The sequence below is a fragment of the Scomber japonicus genome, chromosome 15 (assembly GCF_027409825.1).
Source record: "Scomber japonicus isolate fScoJap1 chromosome 15, fScoJap1.pri, whole genome shotgun sequence".
Taxonomy (NCBI): Eukaryota; Metazoa; Chordata; class Actinopteri; order Scombriformes; family Scombridae; genus Scomber; species Scomber japonicus.
Genome location: NC_070592.1, coordinates 19,843,118 through 19,868,692, shown reverse-complemented (window position 1 = coordinate 19,868,692; position 25,575 = coordinate 19,843,118). Strand labels below are relative to the sequence as shown.

Sequence of the window (25,575 nt, the reverse complement as noted above, 5' to 3'; positions counted from 1 at the left end):
CTACTTTACACAATTTCTGAAGAGGAAAGCCTTTTATGGTCAATTTATCCAAACTACAAAGAAATATATACTCCCTCTCTACATGCAGTAGTGGTATCTATCTGAGAGTCTTCCACCGCTATGAAATGGAGGTGAACAGAATTTCATTTGTGATTCTCACAGCTTTGAAAAATGTATAAATGTCAACAGCTCCATCTCTTAAATATTGTCCTCATTACTTTAAATATTCCTTTGAAATCAGGTAGTTCTAATAAAACCTATTCATAGTGACGGGGACTATCTACAGTAAACAGGACAGATTGTGGAAAAACCTCAAAATTCAATTCACTTGCATTATATTGGCATGGAAGATTGGAAACGATTTATTTATTTGTAATTTGGGTGAAGTGACCCTTTAATGTACTTTTACTTTTCCTCCTCTTGTTCCTAGCATCAGTTTACTTTTTACATATAAAAATACGACAAGTCCAGTGAAATCAATACTCCCTTTTTTTAACAGTCCTATTACAAGAAAGTAGTAAAATACAACAGTTGGCAAGAAAATAATACTTAAGGCTTGGGATATAGACTTGCTCTAGGTTGCACTGTGTAGCTTTGTACGCTCTCATTTCATATAAAGAGGACACATCAAATACAGTAGCAACACTGACCCAGAGCAGAGAACTGCACATCACTTGTTCCCTACAACCTCACAGACTTGTGTTAGCGCCCTGAACAGAGCAGATTGAAGCGTTAGCCACAGTACGCGATACAGATACAATGTCTGTGTTGACCACAGAGGAACTAAACATCCAGATCAACAAAACATCCCTTTAAAAAGGATTTTTTCTTGATAAACTAACCAGGTTTCAGCTCCCCATTGCCTACTATGTGCCCAATGTGTCAACAGACGCCAGAAAACAGCTGCTGTTTGATCCGCTCTTCTGTCTTCACTTCCTCCTTGACCCCTCCGTCATCTCTCCGACACACATCTGTCCATCTTACTGACTTTTCCTGCTTGGGCGTTAAGATCTTGTCGATGTCTGTTTCCTCTTCCTGGTCTTCAACAGAAGCTCTGCTGCCCGGTAGGAGCAAGAGGCCCTTTTGATATTGTGCATCCCCTCCGCTCTCCTTACCACCTTCCTGAGGGCTCGCTCTTTCGCTCCTTCCGCTATCCCAGCTCTTCCTCCCAATTGCCTCTTCCTCTTTTGTGTTTCTTCTCAACATGCCCATCTCTGTCTCCATCAAGGGGGATCTGTTCTCTAGCTCTTCAGGCGATTCTCCAGTAGAGTTTTTCTTTGCCTTGCTGCGACCCCTGAGGTTCAGCATCTGAAATCAAATAGATGTGTTTGAGACAGTTTTACGCTTTGTGCCATGTCTTTTTCTCTCACTTTCTCTCTCCAGACACCTGACAAACCACAACAAAGCCTCTCTCATTGATGCCTCTTTCCTGTACAGTTTGAGGCAGACTCTTTTCTCTATTATTAGACTTTTCCTTAGTGAGTTTAGGTTTGCTGTACATCCCATATTTAGTAACATGACTTTTTAATGGCACCTTCTGTGACATAAAGTCACGTATCCTAAAGGTACAACAGAGACAAGTGACAGGTTTGTTGCGAAGGTGGAAAAAAAAGGGGGGGCCGAACCTTGAAGTCTTTTCTCTTGCGCTGCAAAACGGGCCTCTGAAGGAAAAGGATTTGCTTGGTCGACAAACTCCCGTCACTGCAGAAAGAAAAAGAGCAGCCCTTTAACTACTGTTACCTGTATGTTGGAACCTGAGGAGCTGGCATATCTCTACACATATTTCAATCCAGTTTCTGTTCACTGCGGTTTGTCAAGTGACAGGTTACAAGACGGCAGCAAGTCAGCAACTGTGTTTTTGTTCGCAGCTCCGACAGATTTCAAAGGCAGTTTCATGTTGAGATGAGCATATGATCATGATTTGTCAGATCTCGAACCATCTGTCCCGCGTATCTAAAACACACTGTCAGTCTTAATCCCAAAAAGAATGAGGATGGGCAACATCTAGGATAACAGAATAATGACAACAAAGCAGCCTTCATTAGGAAAGCAGTAATTAGTCCTTTATGATAGGCGATGCTATTCAGAGCACTTGTTTGACTGGTTTAGCAGAGATGTGAGTTTATGTTTGAAATGGTGGTATTTGGGGTGTATTGTGTACCTGTTGGTCTTGACAATTGGTGTGGGTAACACACACATCAGCCTCCATCCATACGGAGCGAGAGACTGGAGCAGTGGGATGTAGTCTGTCTTCACCACCACACCCTGAGCAGAAGGAGGAAACAGCGCATTACTCACATACTGAACACATATGTGAAGCACGTCGATATATATGTACACACAGGAAAGAATGTTCAAACATATTACAGGTCATTTGCAGGTAGGCAAGGACGCTATTTTTCTTCATCTCCCCTCCCTTATGTTATATCTGACAGAAAACAGCTCAAGATTTCAATCACAAAGGATTCCTTTAGAGCACACATCTTCTCCCAAGTGAAATACAGTATTAAAAAGTCAAAGACCCACATCAACAACGGTCCACTGCTCAACCACAATAGCATCGTAGGAGGCGTTTGTGGTCTCCTCTGCCGAGCTCTGCAGGATGAACACGCTATCCACAGATGAAACCCCGTTATCTGGAGAAACAGGACAAATTGGAGACAGAGTCAGATAAACAAGAGCAGCATGTATGTGATTCAGACAGGAGTTTAAAGCTCATCTCCACTTGGCAATCACTCCCTGTTGACCCCCCCCCCCTCCCTTTCCTTTTGCTTAAGCCTACTTATGGGTGACTGAATAGTGACTTATGGTGTGTAAGCCATCGACTTCCGGCACATAACTCCATGCATATCATCCATTTCCCAGCAGTGAATCAAGGGTCAGCTTGAGCAGTTTTTTCCTCTCTTCATGCACCATTGAAAATACCTCAAGTCAGTAGACTGACAAATTTGCTGAAAAAGTTTGACCAAATCATTTCCAGAATCGAATGAGGACCATTTTTTTTAACAAGTTCACCGACTATGAGACAATATAATGTAGATTTTGTGGGTTATGAGTTTGTGCTGTGGTCTTGGAGTTTTAATTGAAACTGATTGGCTTAGACACTGTTGAAGGGCTTTTTCAGTCCAGACCATAATCAGTGTGTTTTCCATAGGCCGCTGCAATCAGTGGATTTGCAAGAGAAGAAATACATTGTGCTTTCACATGCAGTTCAACTTAAGCTAACTATGTACTTCTGAAAATTAATGAAAATTACCTAAAATTAGACTGAGTTACTCGAGAGAAAGAACAATGGATTAATCATGTAACTCATATAAGTTGCGTACATTGATTAATTAATCAGTGGCGCTTAAACATGTCACGTTCATGCATGTGCCACACACATACAGTTCAGCGTGTACAATAAGAAGATATTCTGCTTTTTATATGTTTTATGTAATGGTAAATTGAATGTGTTTCAGTTTTGGACTGTTGGTCAGACAAAACAAGCAATTTAAAGATGTCACCTTGTATACTGGAAAATTGGTATTTTTCAGTATTTGTTGGCATTTAAAAGACTAAAGGATAGTTGATTGATTGAAAAAATAGTGGACTGATTATACAAAACAAAACTAATTGGAGGAATTGTATTAGCTGTTTCATACAACCTGCAATTAGCATAGTCACCAGCAATTCTGTGAAGGCACAAAATTAAATGTGTTTGAGCTCTAACCCGAAATTACACCTTTGCTGATTTTTAAACAATCACAACTCTCTAACAGCTTTACCTTTTTAGTATGTTAGACCGAAGGATTGAAAATCACTTTGAAAACATCAATCAGCTGCAGTTCTTTGCTAAAACTATGAAACATACCATTATCATCTCCAAGGTGGAAATAGCCATCGATGAGTTGGGCACCGCTGGTGAAATGCTGAGTCATGTGGTCAAGCCAATGTGCATCAACGTCTGTGAGGAGCCCTGCCTCCTTTTGTACTCGCAGTGGCACCCTGAGTGAGTAAAACCTCAGAGAGGTGTTCAGCTCTCCTGTGTGGTTGTACAGGGCAAAGAGTTGCATCCCTGCAGGCACGTAAACAGAGAAACGTTAAAACAACAGCGACAACCTTGTATCATGATGATTTGTCTGGAAATGAACAGGAAACGTGTTACTTACTAGCTTGTGCTGGCGGTGAAGTTGCATTCTTATCTTTCTCTGAATTCTTCAGCCGGATATGATTGTTGTTGTTGTGTGTCGTCACTCTGCCTTGCCCATCTGCATAGGTAGAGTTGAGCATTTTTTCATGGTTATGATCCAGTTCTGGAGAGCTAAGCCATCCATCTGAGCCTGAATCTTGTCTTTCTCCCCGATTTGGAAGTTTAAAATGCTTTTCTGTGGATTCCTTGAGTTCTGACGGACCGCGCTGATGCCGCCTGATTGTCCCCGCAGTGTCTGGAGTACTGGGACGCAGCTGGTTCCCCTGGGTCTCTACTGGGTTTTGATATGAACACCACTGAACTGCATCTTCACTGAGTTGTCTGTGATCTTGAGGTTGGTTTGTTGATTCAAGTGACTCTCTGAGGCCGATGTGTGAGATTCGAATTTGTTCATTAGATTCCTCTGGGTTGATCTCTGATAACTGGATGGGTTTCAGAGGGCTGAAGTCTGGTTCTCTGGGCAGCGATAGCCTGCGTTCTTGTGTATGTTCTACACTTTCATGATCTAACTCTTGAGGTTCAAAGAGATGATGCTCAGCTTCTGCATCACTATGCTGTGGTTCTGCAGGATCTGTAGGGCTGGTGTTGGCGCTGAAGGGGTGTCGACGTATGGGAGAAGGGCTGGAATGCAGGGAGGACAAATCCTCGGGGTCCCAGTTCCCCAAGAAACAGGGTGCTCCTCCTGGCTGCTGGAGAAACCCCACAAACATCACCCCTTGCTCTGCTACATCCTGGATCTGTACGGGTAACATACAGACACACACAATGTTATCATCTACACACACCCTAAAACTCTATTAAAAACACATTTGAGTGACACATATATATATAAAAGACTCCGGCACAAATACATTTTCAATCTCTTCTATGAGAGTCAGACAAACAAAGCCTCATTTACACAAACAAAGGCTGACGTACACAGAGTAGAAATACTGCAAAATAACAACCTACCTAATCATCTGCAAAGATCAAATATTCAAATGACAAAAGGACCTCATTATCTCCACGCATCCGAGTGTGTACGTGTGTTTGTGACTGTGTGTGTGTGTGTGTGTGTGTGTGTGTGTGTGTGTGTGTGTGTGTGTGCGTGCGTGCGTGCGTCGCTCCCTCTCACGGAGCTCTAGTAGTTAATTGTCAGTTGATATTTGGGCTGACAGTTTTAGACAGGCTCGACAGGAGAGAAATCAGATTGTAAACTACCAAGGAACAATAATGAGACACATCTTCCCCTATTATCCACTACTTTTGACACTTCACTCATCCATACACATGCATGAATCACGTATATGAATCAGTCTCTCTATTACCACCCAAAACACTCACAATTATACACACACACCCTCAGATAAAACTGTGTGACTATGTCCAGAGACAGATTGAGAGTGGGTGAGCTGGCGATAGTATAGAATGGTGCCCGCCTACACACACACACACACACACACACACACACACACACACACACACACACACACTCCTGTCAGTCAGTCTGCCCGGTACAGCTCCTGGGTTCTTATCTCGAACTCTCTGGCAGCTTGTGATCTGATTGGTTATTCATGTCACGCTGCCGGAGCCTATCACATTATACTCAGTGATGTGCATTTCCATCCAATCAGGTTTCCCTTTGTGCTCGCTGGGTGTTCAGATGCAAATCTATTCAATAGAGCACATTTTCATTTCCCCATTGTTGGACTGTTGGTGAATTCATGAGCGGAGAGACTAAAAGTGAGTTTTACAGCTGATAAATGCCAGTGACAGTGCTGTGGTTGGCGGGGTGTTTTAGGGTTAAGTCTCACTAGTTTACCATTTGTTATATACTATAGCTCCTCCTTTTGTTTCTCAGTTAGTCAGAGGAGACTCAACTGGTGGGAATCCAGTAAGTCCATCTATTTTTATGAGCCATTTCAGTCTAACACATAACAACTGGACTCGATTCTCGCTTAGCTCCCTTCATGATTAATAGTTGAAATCCTTCCAGTCAGGTAAATCTACAGTATTTAAAATGGAAATTCATTAATCAAATTTGCTGGATTTGAAGTGGAGAAGCTCTGCATGTCAGTACCAGAGGCAGGGTTACCATATGGCACAGACAGGCAATTATAGGCAGTTGCCTGTAGCCTTTTGAGCCCCATAATGTTTCCTTCACTGTCACAGCAGTGCTGCACCAACATGAAACACACAAACACACAAAACACACGCAGTGCAACAAGTAAGGAAACAAAGACGGGGGTAGTGGCTGACTCTACGTCAAATGCTTTTGTTAATTTGACTGAAATTAACAATAGCAGGCAGAGAAGTCCTTGAGATTTGGATTCCTAGAATAGATAAGAAAGAAAAGAAGGGGAAAATTGTCTTTGCAATGATTTAATTAAATTCTAGCATTTGCCATTAGGGCTGAATATTATCACCCATTCTATTAAACGGAGTATGCCACCTCGATGCAATATGGCGTGCACACATCCTTCTGAAGTAAAGAACATGGACATATCTCTTGATCTCCACAATGGCTTTCACACATAACACACTCAAAACATACTAAATATTTTCCTTGCCCCGCTGCCTTCTTTAAACTGCTTTAGAAGCATTCAGTGTCCTTCAGCTAAGTACAGATAGCATTCATGTTTTCAGTTGTAGGTGTTTCTTTGAAATGATTATGGCAATGTTAAGCCCTCCACCCCAAGTAGAGGCCTCATCACTAAAGCTAAGTACATTTTTTCTTTGCACAAGATCCATTTTCTTCTTTTTTTTCTTTTTCTTTTTTTTAAATCAACCCTGGAAATTGCAATCTGATGTCCTGATTTTTTTTTCTATTCACTGATGTCCATTGGTTTAACATTGCTGCATCGATGTAGGAGTGTACTCCAGGGTTTGCAGTACACTGTGACATCACTCTTGGATGTGGTTACAGGTGCAAATGAGCGTTGAACATCTGATCACAAAGGGGTAAACAGGTTTGGAACTTTCAACCAGAGAGCAATCAAAACCTGTTTTTTCAACCTGGCATTGAGTTACTTTCTTAGAACCCTTCTAACACAGATCACATTGATAGCAAAACACAAAAAAGAACAAAGAACATTACTCTCATCGCAAGCTTCAGACATGACTATATTTAAGTGAATAATATGAGACCAAAACAGCTTGTTTTGGCATGTACTCACCCTTTTGACATAGCTCTGAATCACCTCTGGGTCAGCCACTTGATGACCCGCCACGCACACATCTGTCTCCAGACGATGTCTCGACCATCTCAGTTGGCTTTTCTCTGAACTACGGGGGCGAGAAATGACAGAATTGAAACAAATGTTCAGTATAAACCATCAATCATATGTCATTTAGTTAAATTCAAATCTAATCTTATGAACCAGAAAATGTCAAATGTGCTCCTACTGTTATGACATTATCCTGGACTGTTTCCTCCAGGTTAGTTTCCTTTTCATCATCACCAGAGCAGTTCCATCACACAGTAACATTACAGTTTAAACGAGCCCTGCCTCCAAAGGTTCTGGCAGACAGTTGTACTCATTGACCCGTAATGATCACAGCAGAAATGTAATGTCAATTCTGGTACAGAGTGAATTTTCCATTTAAAGAGAGCACACATTCACCACAATCACAATAGACTTATTAGACAGGGAAAGGGACTGAATTTCCTCTGCTGCTACTGCAAGACGCAATCATAAAAGGAGTATTCAGATATGCCTCTTCAGATTTGGATTGAGGTCAGCGGGAAGGCCGTGGTAATATCTTGTGCTCTGAGGCGCGAGTGACATTCTCAGCTAGATTTTAAACAGTTGATCTGTCAGATTTTTTTTCTTTCATTTTTTTTAGGGTTTTTTGATGAAAGGGGACAGCGGTGATGGGGAGATAAAAGGCGGAGTAAAGAGGACGAAGGGGGGTGAGGAGGACAAAAGAAACAGGGGCGACGGCCATCACTGAAGAAAGCAGATGAAAGGATGGAGAGATGGTTTCTCTCTTTCAGCGTGCCGTTCCCCTCTGGCGAGCGCTGATGATGCAATCAGCCGTCTCCACGGTGACAGGTGCCAGGAAGCAGCAGGGCACTTGGCAGCAGGGGCATCAAAGGAGCAGCCCGGCACCTGCCTGTGCTCTAGAGTGCGTGTGTTCGTGTGTGTATTTATACGGTGCGCTTCTCCATGAATTCACATTAAAAGAGCGCGCAGAACACAGGAAACGGTAGACTAAGCAAAATAACACCTTTAATTGCGAAGCGCATGTGACAATATACTGAGCGTTATATATGTAACCATGAGTCAAAAACAGGGTTCTAGTAAAGGAACATCAGAAATGTTAGACAGACAGGATCATCTGATGTAAGACAATGACATATTTTTTGAAGCATAAGAAAATAACTAGTTGAGAAAATGGTTTAAGTGCTACAACATATACTAAGATACAAGACACCAATGAGTTATATGGAACTTTGTGTAATTTCCCTGAAGATAATTAGTTAAACACTGCTAATAGAAAGTAAACTACTACATCGAACAAACATATCTTAAGGCTACAAACAGCAAAACCCGGAGAAAATAGGAATAATGGGCACTGTTCAAGCCTCAAATATTAATGGAGTTCAAACTGAGTCCATGAACAGGACTGAAAGAATGATGCAATTGTTGCTGTTATCATTTAATGTTGCAAATCTCTTGCCAAGGAAGATTTAAGGGAAAATTGTGCACATGTGCTACTTTATGATCCTGAGACAGGGCAAATGATGAAACATTACATGTTAGGAGGTCTCTGCATGAGTGTAACTTAGGTTACATGCTGTACCAGAGGTGAAAGTATGTGAAAATAATGTTCCACTCTAATATGGTGGTGAATATTGCAGTGTTTCATGTCACCAAAAGTATAACTGGGTTACAGAAGAGATAATTGATACTTGAGTGCAGAGTACTGACACAGTACAGTATATTATCATGTACAGTCAAAAGTGAAAGAATTGGGACAGTGAGCTAAAGTTAGACATGTTTGATGGCTGACTCATCTGCAATTTCCCCTTCAACGGATGAAGGTGAGGTGCAGAAACCTTCTTGTGATAATGGGTTTCAATTGGCTTCCATGTCAAAGCAGTAAAGTCACGAAAGCCTCTACTTGCCAACTCTTCTCCAAAATCTGGCTATTTCATCATCTCATTTGTCTTCAGCAACAGTGATGCTGAAGACAAGGGGCATGTTCAGTTTTGCGTACCTTGACGTCTCTCGGACCAGCACGGCCCTGTGGAGCTGCCGCTGGATGTGCGCGTGGCGAGGGCCGCAGGGATGGACGAACGGATGGACGGCAACCAGGACGAAACCCTGCGCGTAAAGTTCCCTCACCTGAATGGGTAGCTCTCTGACTGAGGAGAGACAAAGCACTGATGACACTGGCACCTCTGGAGAGAGAATAGGTGGGAGGGGGAGAGAGAGAAAAACAAGGTTAAACGAGCAGTGGTAATGGGGAGTGGTAAAGACAAGGAATGACAGGTTTCAAAAGAGATAGGGCAAAGTAGTGGAGAGACATTTGGGAGTGAATAACAAGATGGAACAAAGAGGAAGAGGGGGGAAAAAAGAGGGAAAAGGGACAAAGGGTGTGAAGGAACAAAGACAGAGAGCATGTTTCATTATGATAATTCCCACTGAGCAACAACACATGGCATCTTCACGCTAAATCTGAAACTAATTACACCAGAACTATTAGCCTCTGTCCTCACTGTCACCGGCACAGTCTGGCTTTTCAAAAATACACACACACATGTAGAGACACAAAAGTGTGCAGAGGCATACACTTTTTGAACACACACACGCTCACCCATATCACAAATGTAGACTCTGAGCACATTTTTACCTAAACTAACAGGTGCAGTTGAATAAAATGCACGCACACATACATCAAAAGCTTAGAAAGACAATGCCATCACATTGATGTTTGGGTGTGTGTGGTATTAGTAGCAATCACTAACGCAGAGCCGGGTCCCTTATTACCAAACACAATGGAAAGACAACCCCTTCACTTCAGTGGAAATGGTTAGCGGAGCTTATCGTATGGAAGCAAACTGTCATGGCAAATCCACGGGAGGGGGGGTGGGGGGGGTGCAGTGTTTGTGAGAACCGCCCTCTCGGGGTCGGTGTATTGTAGTTAGGCTCTCTCTCTGCTCACAGGCTTTTAAAGGGAGTTGTGTGTGTGTGTTGAGTGAAGCCAGGTGTGTGAGAGACGAACATGGAAAAAAAAATGAGGAGTGAAGTAAGGAAAAAGGGAGGCAGTTAACAGAGCTGGGTTTGGGCATGGATAGAGAGAGAGAGGGAGAAAGAGTAAGAGAGGGAGGGAGAGAGAGCGAGCGAGAGAGAGAGAGAGATATGAGGCTGTTTGTGCCTGAATGCTTGTCATCCTTTCCCATTCAATCTCATTTGCATGGGTCTGGAGAAGAGAAAATAACCTGAATAAATTAACTAGACACACACACACACACACACACACATAAGCGGGAGGGGGGGAAAAAAGATGTGCAAGCCATCTCATTTTCAATTTGTTCTCCATCATCTGGCGTGTTCACACATACCCTAACATACACGCACACACTCACGAGAAACTGGCCAGTATTCATGACTCCACGCACACCAACACACACACACACACACACACACCCTCATCTCAGTTAAACAATAGGAGAAAAACTCCTTGAGAAAAACCCGACCATCACATCGCCTTGGCATAACTGCTTGGAACCACGAGAGCCTTTCATCAACCAAACACTTAAACGGGTGTCTGTGGGGACTTATCAAAAGCAGTACAGTGATGATAATAATAACAGCTGGAGACTTTAGGAGGGTGGTGGTGGTGGTGGGGGGGGGGGGGATAACAACGATCCTGTCACCGTAAACAGTCATTAGCAGTCATTAGCTCTGCACGACTGGCACTCATCCACCGACGAGATGCAGTCAAGGCATCGCAGCAGCTAATTCAGGCAAGGCAAGGCATACAGAAGTTATTAGGGTGTTATGCAGCGCTTTAGGCTGGGAAGCGACTTCATTTATACTGTCTGCCACTGTGGGATTTAAAGAGAGGCCGCAATTCCGCTCAAGAATGGGAACATGGGAACAGCTCAGGGCAGAATAGATGGGTTTTATAGTGCCAGCTAGTGAGGGTAGGGAGCTGCTGTGTTAAAGAGTGTGATTTTGCAAAAGACTGGGACCATGTATGGTGTTTCTGTATGATATTGTTTGGGTCACATAAGAAAAAAAAGAGGAGTAGTAGAAGTGTCTGTGTCAGTGACTGTGTATATAAAAGATTTGGAACATTTACATACATGTGTGTACAAGTGTTAGAGAGATAAAGACATGAGAAGTAGCTGTAGGAGCTGTTCAGTTGTCGATCCCTGCTCTCTTTGACTACTTGGATCTCAGTGCTCTAACAATAGTGGAGGTGGTTGTTGATTTCAGAAGGAATGAGTCCCCACCCGCCCCCATCATCCTGTGGAGTCCTTCTGCTTCCTGAGAACCATGACGAGCCAGGACCCCAAGTAGGAACAGGGCATCAGCGGCCTCATCGACTGGGCTCAGCAGATGCAGAAATTCAACCTGCTAAAGTCGATGATGGTGCACTTCTACACCGCCATCACTGCGTCCATCCTCACCTCCTCCATCACCATCTGGTACGCCGCTGCAACTGCCAAGGACAGGAGCAGAAAAGGTGATTGGATGCAATCTGTCGTCCCTCCAGGACCTGTGTGCCTCCAAGACATTGAGGTGAGCGGAATAAACTATGGCTGACCCCTCCCACACCACAAGAACAGTTTCCTCCCATCTGCAGCTGGCCTCATCAACAAGACCCAGGAACCCCACTGCTATGACCTCTATCCCCCCCATGGACATTACACATGATATTAATGTAACACCCCATAATCTCACATTTTCACATCTGTGATCTCTGATCCTACATGGCATGTTACATTAATGCAACTTGTATATGCTGTTTACTCTGTGTCAGTATTGTGTACATTTATCTCATTCTCTTCTATTTAAACAAAACAAACCTGCACTGTAATAAAACTGATTCTAATGACAGTTGTTGTGTGTTGTGAGTGACGCCTCACTTTTTGACCCTGGATTGCACAAGATGTATTTAGAGTCATCCACTTCCTGTAGCTGCATGAAAGGCCTTATTAATTCCTTGTACAAATCCCCGAATTTCTGTGGGTGACTCTAAAGCACATTTTGTGGTGTATGTGTCCCACAATAGCTCGGAAAGTGTGTACAGGCCATCTTTGTGGCTGTGTTGTCTGAGTGTGCGCCTGAGAAAAGAAAGAGTTTGCACTAAGCCTGCTAGGTGATGCATGAGGATTACTACTCACAGCCACCCTCAAGGCTTATCCCTCTGCTTGCTGGAGGTTCACGTTTATTTAAATAGCCTTCTAATGACTTGCAGAGGTTTTAGGCAAGGATATGTGCCAAAACAGTCACTATAAAATAATCAGCTTCCTGGAGTCAGGAGCTCCCCACTGTTTGGGGAATGCAGCCGCAGGCTATGACAGTTGTTGGTCAGCATCTAAGCTTTGTCAAATGGGGGTCTGATGTTCTCCGAGCGCTGCCTATACAGGAAATGTCTGAGAAAGAGCGCTGGGTTCACAAAAATGGTTGACAAGTACAAGCAGGAGAAAAAAAGGTTTGCTGTGGTGGGAACACAGCGTGGCACTTAAGGCGCATACACTACCGTGTACTTGTGATGCTGTGAATTCCAGACTGGCTCACTTTTGACACATAGCAGCTCTCTCCCATCTTCACTGGTGTTTGCTCCGGGCTTTTTGCCAATCAGATTCAAACGATATGAAAAAAAAGATTCAGAAAAATGCATTTTGAACAATCTTTCATAAAAAATGTTCCTGTATTTACCTGAGTGCAGATCTTGCAAACTGATGGATTTGTTGTGCTTCGCCTGCTCTCTGAGGCAAATACATCATACACAGATTCTGATAGCACAGGCAGAAGAAATATATCACTCTTTGTCCACAGAGGAGACTATATCCATCATTCCATTCAGGTCATAATAAACAACTTGCCTACAGGTATACAGTAGCACTGCAAACAGCCACACTAGCACACACACACAAGCACAGTGCTGAGCATTAGCCACGTTGTAAGTTTTAATGAGCCGAGTGGGTCTCCGTCTCTGCAGGGTGGCAGAAAGTCATCAGCAGAGTTCAGCTTCTCACTGTCTGCTCCAGAGACTGGCGTTAGTCACACAGCATCACACCTAACTTACTTCATCACACACCCTCAGATTCCTGACTCCCGCTCGCTCGTTCTCACACCTCTAACTCTCCTTTCTTGCGACTTCTCCTCCCCTCGCTCTCCAGACACTTTTCCTGCTCCAGACCTCACTAACATTCGCTGTAACTCTCGTTTCGTGCGCTGTTCATTCCCTCACCCTCTGTTCTCGTTACACATCCTTGACTTTATTCTCCCTCCTTTCTACTTTGATTTTTTTTTCACCACTTCTTTTTCTCTCCCCCCCTCCCATCTCTGTTCATGTTCTTCGCTCTTTCCATTTCTTGTGCTCATTATCGGCACAGCTATGGCACAAAGGAAGCTGGGTTAAAATGTCACACCTGGCTGTTTCATTTCATACTCTACATTTGTGCTGACATGTCAAGGTAACCAATCCATGTTACAATGGGGATAATGAAGATTGTGGCTCTTTTTGTAAGGTGGGTGACATGTTAAAGGGAAACTTGGGGATTTTTCAACCTGAACCCTATTTTCCCCATCATTTTATATCTAAGGGACTCATGGGGACAACAGTTTTTGAAATTGGTCCAGTATTGAGCAGATGAGAGTACAGATAAGCGCTTCAGCCAACAGACTTGAAACGGGCTGCAATGTAATCCTTTTGCACGATGTGTTTTAGTGGACATACATTGACGGGGCGCAATTGCCCCAAAGGATTATATTGCTGGCTGAAGCGCTCTCATTGGCTCAATACTGGAACACTTTTTAAAACTGTGTCTGCCATAGTCACTTAGAAACAAATGAAATCCTAAAGTTTACATTTAAGGTACAGTAGTTTGGCGATTAGAGAGGTTAGTAGAATAACAATAGTTTCACGCCATAAGATGTGATTGAAATACCTTATAAATCAAATATGTGTGTGCGTGTGTGTGTGTGCGTGTGTGTGTGTGTGTGTGTGTGTGTGTGCGTGTGAGTGAAAGAAAGAGAGAGAGAGTGTGAACTGCAGGCCAAATATCTAAAAGCCAAGCAGCTAAAATATTGAACATATTTCCCCTCCCTGGACTTACAATCAGGTTGCTGTGACCCGTGAGAGAGAGTTGGGCTTAGTCACATGGAAACATTTCTCAGCCCAAGCACTGCTGGAGTTAGAGCAGAGCTCATAAAACAAAAGCAGACACAATATTATCAGCCCCATTATGTATCGTGAGTTTCATCACTCTCTTGTCAAAGGTCAAGTTAGAAACCACATTGCACTCCTCTTCAGCCAGAACATGCAGCTCATCTCTCAGAGAACACTACTTAGTTTAATAAACAGTCATCAAGCTGCACATATCCCGAAGGGGCATAAGCAGAGATATTTGTTTTTCATTACTGTGTAGGAGTCATCAAGTCACGCTGACAGGGAAATAATATTATTAATGGAAGCCAAATTGAATTAAAGCATGGATTTGACCGTGCGGTTTCCTCAATGTCATGGACTGACATACAGATTCCTATATTGGCCTCCTACACACACACACACACACACACACACACACACACACACAAACATAAATAAATCCCTTTGCTGGGAATGAGGTCTCTCAATCTCCACAAACAATCAGATAATCCTTCAGGAATCCTTCACTTCTCTTGGTCTCTCTATCACAAATGGAGAGGGAGAGCGAGGGAGAGAGGCAAGCATACACCCACTCACAACTACACGCTCACACACACATACACACACGCACCCACAATCAATTCACAGTAGCTGTGTTTATCCTAAAATAGAGTATACCAATCTTAAGCAGCTCAGGTGGCATCAGTGAGTTTACCATATAAATGACCTGCCTGTCTGTTGAAAGATAAAACTAACTCTGTTGCCTAAGTGCTATAAAGTGTTTTGTGAGAGTGTGAATGAGCAGCCCTGGCTGCTTGTATGAACACTTGTGTGTTTGTGTGTGGTCTCTCTGTATCTATATGTGTGTGCTGCAGCCCATGTGATTAGACAATTTATCTGCTACCGCCTTTAGCAATGAGACAGACAAGCAATCCTCATGTCTATTGTCTGCCTTGGTCACTCCAACCATTTCGGGTTGCCAGATCTCTCTAGTTTCCAGCAAACACTACGCCTAACCTATTTGCCAAACATAACAAGGCTGGCTGAAAATGAAGACGACTGGCAACCAGGCCGTTGCCACTTGGCAGTAGCATTGTGCCTGCTGTCTGTTACAGTGTTGCATTGGAAACTCCTCTAAGTGCGAGCTTCTTGCACCTGTTTCAGCTTGTCGGGTGATGCAGTGCATAACAGGGGGCTTGTAGAAACATTAAGCCATGAGGAGGAGAGGTGATTTTTCTTATATCTGTTTTCTCCTCATCGCTTCTCTTTTCCCTCACTCCGTCCCTCTCTTCTATCAATCCGCAGTCCAAACCACCAATACAATGGCAGAATTAGTATTTTTAGAAACCAGATGCCTCTGGAGGATTCTCATCAAACATTCTCAAGATGCTGCAAGCATGCACACACACAGACGCAAACACACACCCACGCATTATCAGACACACAATTTTCATATTCTCACACACACACACACACACACACACACACACACACACACACACACTTCCCAAGACAGCGTGCAACAACAAATATCAGCTTTAGTATATTGTCATTGTGTGGCGGAGAGGCAGGGGGAAGTTGGAGGGCATGGCTACAGCATGCACAATATAGCTGAATCTGAGAATTAGAGAAGTCTTTGAACTCCCTGCAACAGGAGCCGCACACAGACACAACTTCAGCTTATAAGCCACATTTCACCCTCGAGATACATACTGTATGAAATAAAAAAACAGAGGTGCTGACCTAAACATTTCATTTAACTGGTAAAAGTTGGAATAGCAACTGTGGCTATTTTATGAGTTGGAACACATGCAAACATTGTGGACAGAGGTCAGGATGACAGAAGAACACCAAATGTTAGTTCCACATGTACTTATATTTCTTTGAAATGATTTGGCTTATGACCAAATGTGAAGACATATCCCTTGAAGTCTGTTTTTCCCCCTCCAGACTGGAACTGGGACAGATGTGAATTAGATCTGAATAAAGCCTGCCTGCTGCATCTGATGGCCAAGATTTTGTTGTGTTTGAATTCACCTCCTTCATTCCCTGTTCCCTACAGTATATCATAAACATTCAATGATGTGAAGGAGCGACTTTAGACACAATCATCTATGTAATCTCCAGGGCTATATATATATATATATATATGTATATGCATGCTATAGATATTACCATTAATTTGTTGATTTCACTTAACTTCACTTGACATCAATCAACCCCACAGAGGAGGAGAATACAATAAATGGAATTTAAAAGAAAATTGCATATTTTGGTCAAATTTGATCATATTCTGGTGTTTTACTGCAATGAATATCTTGCTAAAGCTAAACAACAGCTAAAGAAGCTAAAGGATAGCTAAGAATAATAGTAATGTTCTCAAAATAAAAAGGATCAACCTGTATTTATTGATTTTGTTTTTTTGGCCAGTTGGGGGCAGTGCAACAGACAATTCAGTTCAGTTCCTGTGACCCTGTGGCATCTTCTAATTGCCAGATAGTCTATATGACAGAAAAAGGGAACTAATAGTTGAATCTTCATATTACAGCCAAATCTGATTCGACTGACAAAATTCCGAGTTGGGTACAACCCAAGACTATTTTTTATAGACAGTACAATTTTGACATTTTGGTGGTATAACAGCAAACACCGGTGATGCATGTGTAAGAGAAGTCAAGTCACCCACACGGTGGGTTTGAAGTCCAGCCCAAACTCCACCAGGTTGATATGTACAATAATAAGTGCTCACAAATAGCTGTTTTTACAGACATGGTTGACAATACATTGGCAATCTTATCCATACCTTCTTTCCCCAACAGAAAATCCAGAAAGTGGTAAGTGTACGCCACGCCCACTTTAGTCTCCACCTGAGGCCGTCGGAGGGTGGAGTAGATATTGCCTGGGCTTTGCCTCTCTTCTGCCTTCCTCAATTTAGGGAGCCTACACCCCATATCTCTGTGATAGAGAGGAGAAGTATTAAAAATATGGTAGATTAAAAGTGAAAAAATACCAGACGAGGGTGCTAACAAAGACTCGAGTGGGAGACATGGAACTGAAGGAGTTTCTAAATATACAGAACACATTAGCACTTCCAATAGAACGTGTGTGAGAGTCACACACAAGCCTGAATGCTACTGCTCAGGTGCAAGCTCGAGCTGTGGGGAATAATATGTGTATCTTGCACACACACACTGCAATAATACTGAAATATGAAAGTGTCAGCCATTACCTGCTTGGTGGACTGTGGTACGGGCATCTCCTAATCAAATGCGGTTGATTGGGAGCGACATGTTTGATCAGAACGAATTAAAGCAGAAATGAGACTGATTTCCTGCCCTGTCTGGCAGAGCGACATGAGACTAGATAGACAGAGAGAGGAGGGCTGAGATGTTAAGCATATTGTTCTGCTAACCAATTTATATGTTGATCCAAGGATAGCCTTGAAGCACCAAGAAATATGTTATTTTAAGAGTTTCTCAGATTTTACGAGGACCACTGGATACCCTCAAAAACAGGCGACTGGAAACACAATTTAGAGGGAGTTTGGCATTCCCTTTCAAATTCCTCCTCTTCTGAATTTCAACAGGCAATTTAGACACCAAAATGTGACTTTCATTAAAAGAAAAAAATGAGAGCGAGGTGGCTTTTTCAGACAAACGATGTTAGATGGAAAATAGAGGAATGACAAATGGGTGAAAGGTGTAAAAAGAGAAGACATAACAGGGGTAAAGGACAAGAAAAAAAAGGTGTGGCCAAATATTGTCAAGCTAATCTGATGTGACAGCATCGCTACCCTCAAACCATCACCACAGATACGCTTAATATTCCCGTCTGCCACGGCTTGTAGGAGCCACATGGTGAGGTGCGTGTCTGCAAGTCTACGTGTTTGTGTGTATGTGTGTGCATGTCTTTCCCAAAGGCAGGTCTATATCTGTATCTCTGTATCTGGGAGCGTGGAGAATGACACAGTTACTCCCATTGGGGCAAGTGCACGGACATTAACTCGGCTAACGATCCTAACAGACTACATTAAGCTTGGTGTGTGTTAGTATATGTGTGTATGTGTTTGGTGACTTGCAGCTTTGACTGCATGGTATGTGTGTTCTCGAAAAGGTTAGAAAGTTGCAAAAGGAAGCATCTTTGACACATTTTCATACCTCATCTGTCTTGAGACGATACGCTCCTTAAGACCCTAAGAACAAGCAATTAAGACTCATTATTCTTTCAATACAACATGCTCTTTCGTAATGAGGACAAATGAGAAGAGATGGCAAGATGACGCTTTAGGAGAAGGATAACTCCCTTCTTTCTATTGATACAATAGCCTTGATTAGTCTTACAGTCAGCCCTTCATTTTTGCCAATCTCTATTTTTCTGTCTGCCTGATTGCTAGAATTCCCAAATTTCTCCCCAATCTACTTTCTCCACCTTCTTCCACTTTCACAACTTCTTGCTCATTAAAGCCCTCCTAATAACTCTCTCCATTTTGTTCCTTCATTCATCACTGTGGCGCCATCCTTTCCTGCCCGCTTCAATCCTGCCTGTGTCACTACATTACGTTACATTATGCACACCCTTTTCTGTCCTCTGACCATCCATCCCTCCGACCATTCAGTCCGCCTGTCTGGTGGCTCAGTAAGTTTCCGCGGCAGAAGCGCTCCCCTGCTGAGCCTGTTAAGTCCCATAAACTATTACAATGTCTCCAGCCAGCTAGACAGCCAGCCAACCAAGTGGGTCCAGGTTATTACTAAGTTAGAGCATGCAAATCCACTCCCAAACATTTCCCTCCGGGGCTACGCTTTAATGCGTTCTGTCTGCTACAGGGACAAAAAGCAGGTTAATGTGGGGATGTTGAGCAGGCTGCTTCTCATGGTTTTGAGGGTAGGTGGAATGGTGACACAGGAGGGAAGAAGAAAATGTGGTCACAAGGATAATGATGATGATGATTCTCTGACAATGGGTATATAAAGAGAGGTATACAGGTAAAGACAAACATGTTAGTTGAGACACTTCAGCAAATAATCTTTACTTTAAAAAACAATATTCTTCATTTCTTGTCCTTATTCTACTTTATGCATTATGCAGTGCTAAAAAGTCATAACAATTTGGAATAATTTGCTTACTATTTGGCTAGTGGCAGTTGGTTTTATTGCACTCAAAATGTGATTGGTTCTAGTCATGACTAGCCCACAGCTCTATTGTTTGATCTATCATCTTTTTCATTGTGTGCTGACAGTTCTGTTTCAAAACAAAGGCGTCGCTGTAACAGATGAACTCTGTGAGGTTTCGAAACAGATCTCTGTAATTGGACACAACGGTGTATGAAAAACCAAGGTTGTAGTAGCAGAGAAACTCTTCTGAGTTCAACACTCAAGGCCTTTTTCCTACATATAAGGCCTTTTTCTCTACATGTTGACTTCAAACAGAATCTCTTACTTGCTCTCACACAAACACACAGGCAGAAAAGGCCTTGACAGCAAAAAACATCCATTAAACTGGGAGAGACAGGAGAGCGAGACAGATAAAAGGAGTGAAAAATAGAGAAAGGAGTGAGGAGGAAGACAGACAGGGAGTAGCAGAGGGGTTCTCATTAGACAATCTCTTGTAACGGAGAGTTTTGAAATGACAGCGGATTTACGCGAGAGCATAATCCGTCTGCACTGTGCCACTGCTCTGCTACCTCCCGAGTCACTTGTGGTGGTGGTGGTGGTGGTGGTGGTGGGGGGGGGGGGTGCCTGCTTTCCAAGAAGCACTATTCATTCACTGCAGAGGGAGAGCTAGAGGCAGGCTGCGGCTCGGGAAAATTCACAGTTAATATAGATAGAACCACCAGGGAGACTCTCCAACAGTGCCAGTGTTAAAATTCACATGTTCTCTCTTTTCATCTCTTCCTACCAAGCCTGTCATCATGTGTACCAAAAATAAACACACTGTAAAGAGTACACACTTACGAATGTTTTCAGCTAAACTGACTTACAAAAATGTGTAATTAGCTACTTCAGCGACGGTCATTAACAGTCTAAAATATGGCATGGTTTTCAAATGTATTTACAGATAAATATGTGAAAAGTGTTGATTGCATATGTGTTCACCCACTTTGCTGTGAAACCCCTAACTAAGATCAAGTGTAACCAAGTGCTTTCAGAAGTCACATAATTAGTTAAACAGTGGCCACCCGTGTGCAATTTAATGTCAATATAAATACATCTGTTCTGTGGAGGTGTCAGAGTTTGTTAGAGAAGACACAGAGAGCTCACCCAACAGGTTTGCGATAAAGTTGTGGAGAAGAACAAAGCAAGGTTAGATTAGGGGGGGGGGATCCAAAGCTTTGAATATCTCACCATTAAATGCTTCATAATAAAATGAACAGAATACGGCACAACAGCAAATCTACCAAGACAAGGCCTTCCACCTAAACTGATGGACTGGGCAATGAGAGCATTAATCAGAGAGGAAATCAAGAGGCCAGTGTTATCTCTGAAGGAGCTGGAAAGATCCAGAACTCAGGTGGGAGAATATGTCCAACAGAGACTATAAGACAACTATAAGTCAAGCACTTCACAAACTTGGCCTTTATATGAGAGTGGTGACAAGAAAGCCATTGCTGAAGCTGTTTGGAGTTTGCCATAAACCATGTAGGAGACACAGCAAATGTGGAAGAAGGTACTCTGGTTAGATGAGATCAAAATTGGTGCAAAATGCTATGTTTGGCAAAAACCCAACACTGTATATCACCCTGAGCACACTATCCCTACAGTGAAACACGGTGGTGGCAGCATCATGCTGTGAGGATGCTTTTTATCAGCAGGTATAGCAAAATTGGTCAAGATTGAGGGCAAGATGGATGGAGCCAAATAAAGGGCAATTCTGGAGGAAAACGTGTTTCAGTCTGCAGGAGACTAGAGACTAGGGTGGAGATTCATCTTCCGGCATGACAATGACTCTAAGAATACAGCAAAAGCCTGGCTGAAATGCTTTAAGGCAAAAAATGTTATTGTCTTAGAATGGCCCAGTCAAAGCCCAGACTTCAGTCCAATTGAGAATCTGTGGCGAGACTTGAAAATTGCTGTTTTGCCAAGAAGAACGGGCAAAATTGCAGTCTCTAGATGTGCAAAGCCAGTATAGACCTACCCCAAAACACTTGCTGCTGTAATTGCAGCGAAAAATGGTTTTACCAAGTATTGACTCTGTCGTGCATCCAACATTTGTCTGCTTTTTTGTCTTAATTACTGTTTACAACAAAAAGTATTTTGCACTTTCAAAGCATTATGCATTTTGTTTTAATCAAATGGTAAAAAAGCAATAAAATCAATTTGAATTCCAGGTTGTAACACTGCAAAATGGGGGGTGAATACTTATGCAAGACACTGCATGTGAATATGTGTACAGTACAAAAGAATTATTTGGTATTTGGAGTTCCACATTAAACCAACTAATCATAGTCCAGGGCTGTGCTGACTACCTACGGGTAAGTCCTGATATATAATTTTAACATATAAAGTCACTCAAATCTTACTCTAGTGTGTTAGCATACTAAGATTTGACAGTTAGCACTAAACAGTACAGGCTCTTTACAGAAGCTTCAAGGGCGCCACAGTTACAATTCATCCTGAAGGAAACATAAAAAACAAGTTTATGCTAAATCATAGCTGCGTCCCATTGTGGCAGTCTTCCAAATGTCTATTTCTATCTATATTACCTCATAATATTATTGCTTACACATAGGCCTACCTACGAGTATGTACATCTCCACAACAACAGTATCTCCCAGTAATGTTAAGTTTATGTTCCATGACAAGACCAAGTACCAATTTAGGAAGTTGTCTGACGTTCAACAAAAAGTGCATTTGTGGAGGTCAGAAGGAATAGGCGTACACGCACTTGCCTTTATGATGTTCTCAAACTAACAGCAGTGTTGTTTTTTTTTAATTTAACAATTAAGTTCTAATTTTATCCACAGCCTGGAGTGAGCTATTATCAGCTAACATAACAGTTTCTTATGGCGTCCAGTCTCCTTCATTACTGCACTTTCCTTTGAAGACATAGGTTCCTATTCCTTATATTATTACTACTACAAGTTTGCAATTTGTGGTGTATTGACATTTTGTGACTCTGCATTAAGTCACTTTTTATAGTGGTGTGGTTGTTCGACAGCAAAAACACAGGCATGCCAGTGTAAACAGTTGCATTATTCTTAACACACTGGCTTTTAGTTGTGTGCATTTCACTGAATCTTTAAATAAGAAAAGGTGACAGACTGGGTCCTGGGGAGTGGGCTTCCTTCCCCCCTGTCACCGTGCAAGAATGGGGGATGCTGTTGATGGGGAAACAGAGGGGAGGGGAAGAACAGGATGAGGAGAGAAAGAGAGAAGGAGGGGGGCAACGGAGACAGATAAGAGAGAAAAAGAGAAAGACAGACAGAGCGCAGACTGGGAGCATGTCAAGTTGCCTGGAGGGAGGTGTGATTCCCCCAAGCAACAATGTATTCACCTCAAACGGTGTTTTAATGAGGCTGCATGGGGAGGATAAAAAAAAAATTATGACATTGATTTATTGGTCTGTAGTGCAGCTTCTTGTATAGCCTATTTTTATGTAAAAAGAATAGTTTATAAACAAAGGAAGACTGTTGAGACTGGGGCACCAATCCACAAAAAAAGAAAAATGAAAAAGATGATTATGATTGTTTCCTCCATCATTTAACATTTTTTGACTCTTTCTGGGGGAGTAAGAAAAACTGATAACTAACCTACTGTTTGCATGACCAGTGTGATAAACTGGTTGTCACTCACTGCTAATGAGGGCTCTCTCTCAAATGCTTCCAAATAGATTTCCAGCTATATGGTGAGCACCCATACATGACCATGCAACTAATTGATGCCCCTTGCATTTTGTGGGTGCAGCCTTGCTTGAAATTACATGTTTTCAGCACCCCCCCCCCCTCTTTGGTGCGCTCAACCTCAACCCCAACACACACACAGTCCTCTACAAGCCCCCACAACACGTGGCTAGCTGGTGGTAGTTTAGTGAACGGGAAATGATACATGACAGGTCGCTTACGCACCAAATCTTTCTCGCTCTGACACGCACACACACGCACACACACGCTCCATCCACCCACTCCCCCCTCTCTCTCTTCCATCTGCGCCCGGCACATTTACGCATATCTTGAGTTCACTTCAACCTGTGACAGCGAGCAGAGGTGCTCATTCATTTCGTTCCGCCGCGATTACAAATGGCAAACATCAACACACAAATCAAATGACGGGCTGTGTGCTGCCATATAAGGTTTCCACCACTCCTGATCTTTATTTCAGGAGCGCTGGTCTCCCAGTTTATGGCGTTCAATAAGTTTGATCAAAGCTGTCTAAAATCTTAATATAACAATCTTATTTGGTGGTATTCAAATTAGTTTTGGTCACAAATAATGCAGAGAAAAACTCTAAACATGTGATGCAAAACATTTCCAAAGCAGACATGAAAATGGTTTCTTGCATAATTCAATGAAGTTAAACTCACCAATCAAGTCGTTGCCAGGCTGCACGGAGTGTATGCTGGACTGATAGCTTCCTGTCTCACTGGAGTCTGTCGTTGAGCGTCCCTCCTCTCTCTCTTTCCTACTGTCTTTAATGTCGGTCCCCGTCACGGCTGCTGGGATGAGACACGCAGCGGCTGCGATCCAATAGGGAGAAAACATGAATCCTCCATTTAGAAACTACAACTGACTGCTGCTGAATCTCACGGGCAGCTCCTGATAAACACTCCGTCCACCTCTCGCTGTCTGTCTGCCAACAGTGCGTGTGGAGGAGGAGAAGCGAAGAGAGGAGGGTTTACACTCATCCTTACTCGCTGTTCTCCAGGTTAAATATACTGTAACACTTTATGAAGCCTAGATTTACGAGAAAACATCATGATGCCTATTGTAGACTTTTTTTTAAGATAACAATCACAGTGAAAGTAATATACTGTATCCTCAGGGATGTGACAGCAAAAGCACCCATGAAGTAGGATTTGCATAATGGAAAATAAACTGACTCTTAACAAACTGCTTAATCTCATTAGGGAAGAGATTCATAATACTTGCAATGTTTACAGATGTTTTTGTCCCAGTAGTTAAGTACAGGTTACACCAAGGTTACTGAGGTTGGCTGGAGGTGTTGTTTTTTTTTTGTCTCCTTTGGAAAATTCATATTTCATAAAGCTATCCAGACTTATCCATAATTCAGAAACGTCTGACTAGGGGGTGGGTGGGTGGGGTTGTTGGGTGGTCACAGGCTGGACAGGACACCCTGGGGAGCCCAGTAACACTACCAGACTGTGACAAAAACAAAACGGTCTGTGACTGAAAGATGATGGGCTTGTTGCCAGGACAGACAGGCAATTCAACCCTGACTGGAAACCAGTAGCGACTGACAGGATGAGGAGGCGGCTGGGAGCAGTCTGCATGCAGATCATCACCTGCTAACTCAAAAGTATGAAACAAAGAGTAAGTTTGCAAAATGAATACCCTTTAAAATACACAGGTATTGTTTAAAATGATGCAAAGAAACCAAAGACCTTCACAAGTATAAATGATAACATCGTTCAACTTTTATTTTTCTCAAGACAAAATACCCAAACCCTGCAAAACGTGAACAGGAACAATAACACAAACCAAACAGTGCAGTGCCCAGGCTCTCTGAACAAAATGATTCTATCAATATAATCAGATGTCTGCACACAGGAGACCCTGTGGCCCAAATACTGTAAATACCCAACAATGCTCAAATAAAAGAATGCAGAACTGAGTGAAGGAAAAAGAAAATCTGTACACCAGAAAACCACCAAATATGCATCACCAAGCTCTTTTTAAAGCGTATAAAAGTGAACTAAAGACAAATATAGTGCACTTTCCCCAAAAAATATACACACATATATATATATAAAAAAGTATTGCTCACTCATGCAATGCCAGTAAAATGTTTTGTGCAAGATCACCTATGACTAGATAAAACCCAAAAGGGCTGAAAAAGCTGAAACAAACCAATATAAAGTGTACCATGTACAGTAAATAATTTCCCCAAAGAAATCAA

General features: G+C 42.5%; 1 protein-coding gene across 1 annotated transcript; it reads right to left on the bottom strand.

The window, feature by feature from the left end:
• Positions 1 to 882: 882 nt before the first annotated feature.
• rftn1a (raftlin, lipid raft linker 1a) lies at positions 883 to 24,066 on the bottom strand. The gene is made up of 10 exons (XM_053334926.1): positions 24,023 to 24,066; positions 17,310 to 17,461; positions 9,395 to 9,578; positions 7,348 to 7,456; positions 4,152 to 4,929; positions 3,854 to 4,057; positions 2,527 to 2,636; positions 2,162 to 2,265; positions 1,626 to 1,701; positions 883 to 1,308 (listed from the first exon to the last, which is right to left on the bottom strand). Exons 2-10 carry the CDS (start codon positions 17,455 to 17,457, stop codon positions 883 to 885), a joined length of 2,139 nt encoding a protein of 712 aa, XP_053190901.1. The 5' UTR covers positions 17,458 to 17,461; positions 24,023 to 24,066.
• Positions 24,067 to 25,575: the final 1,509 nt, after the last annotated feature.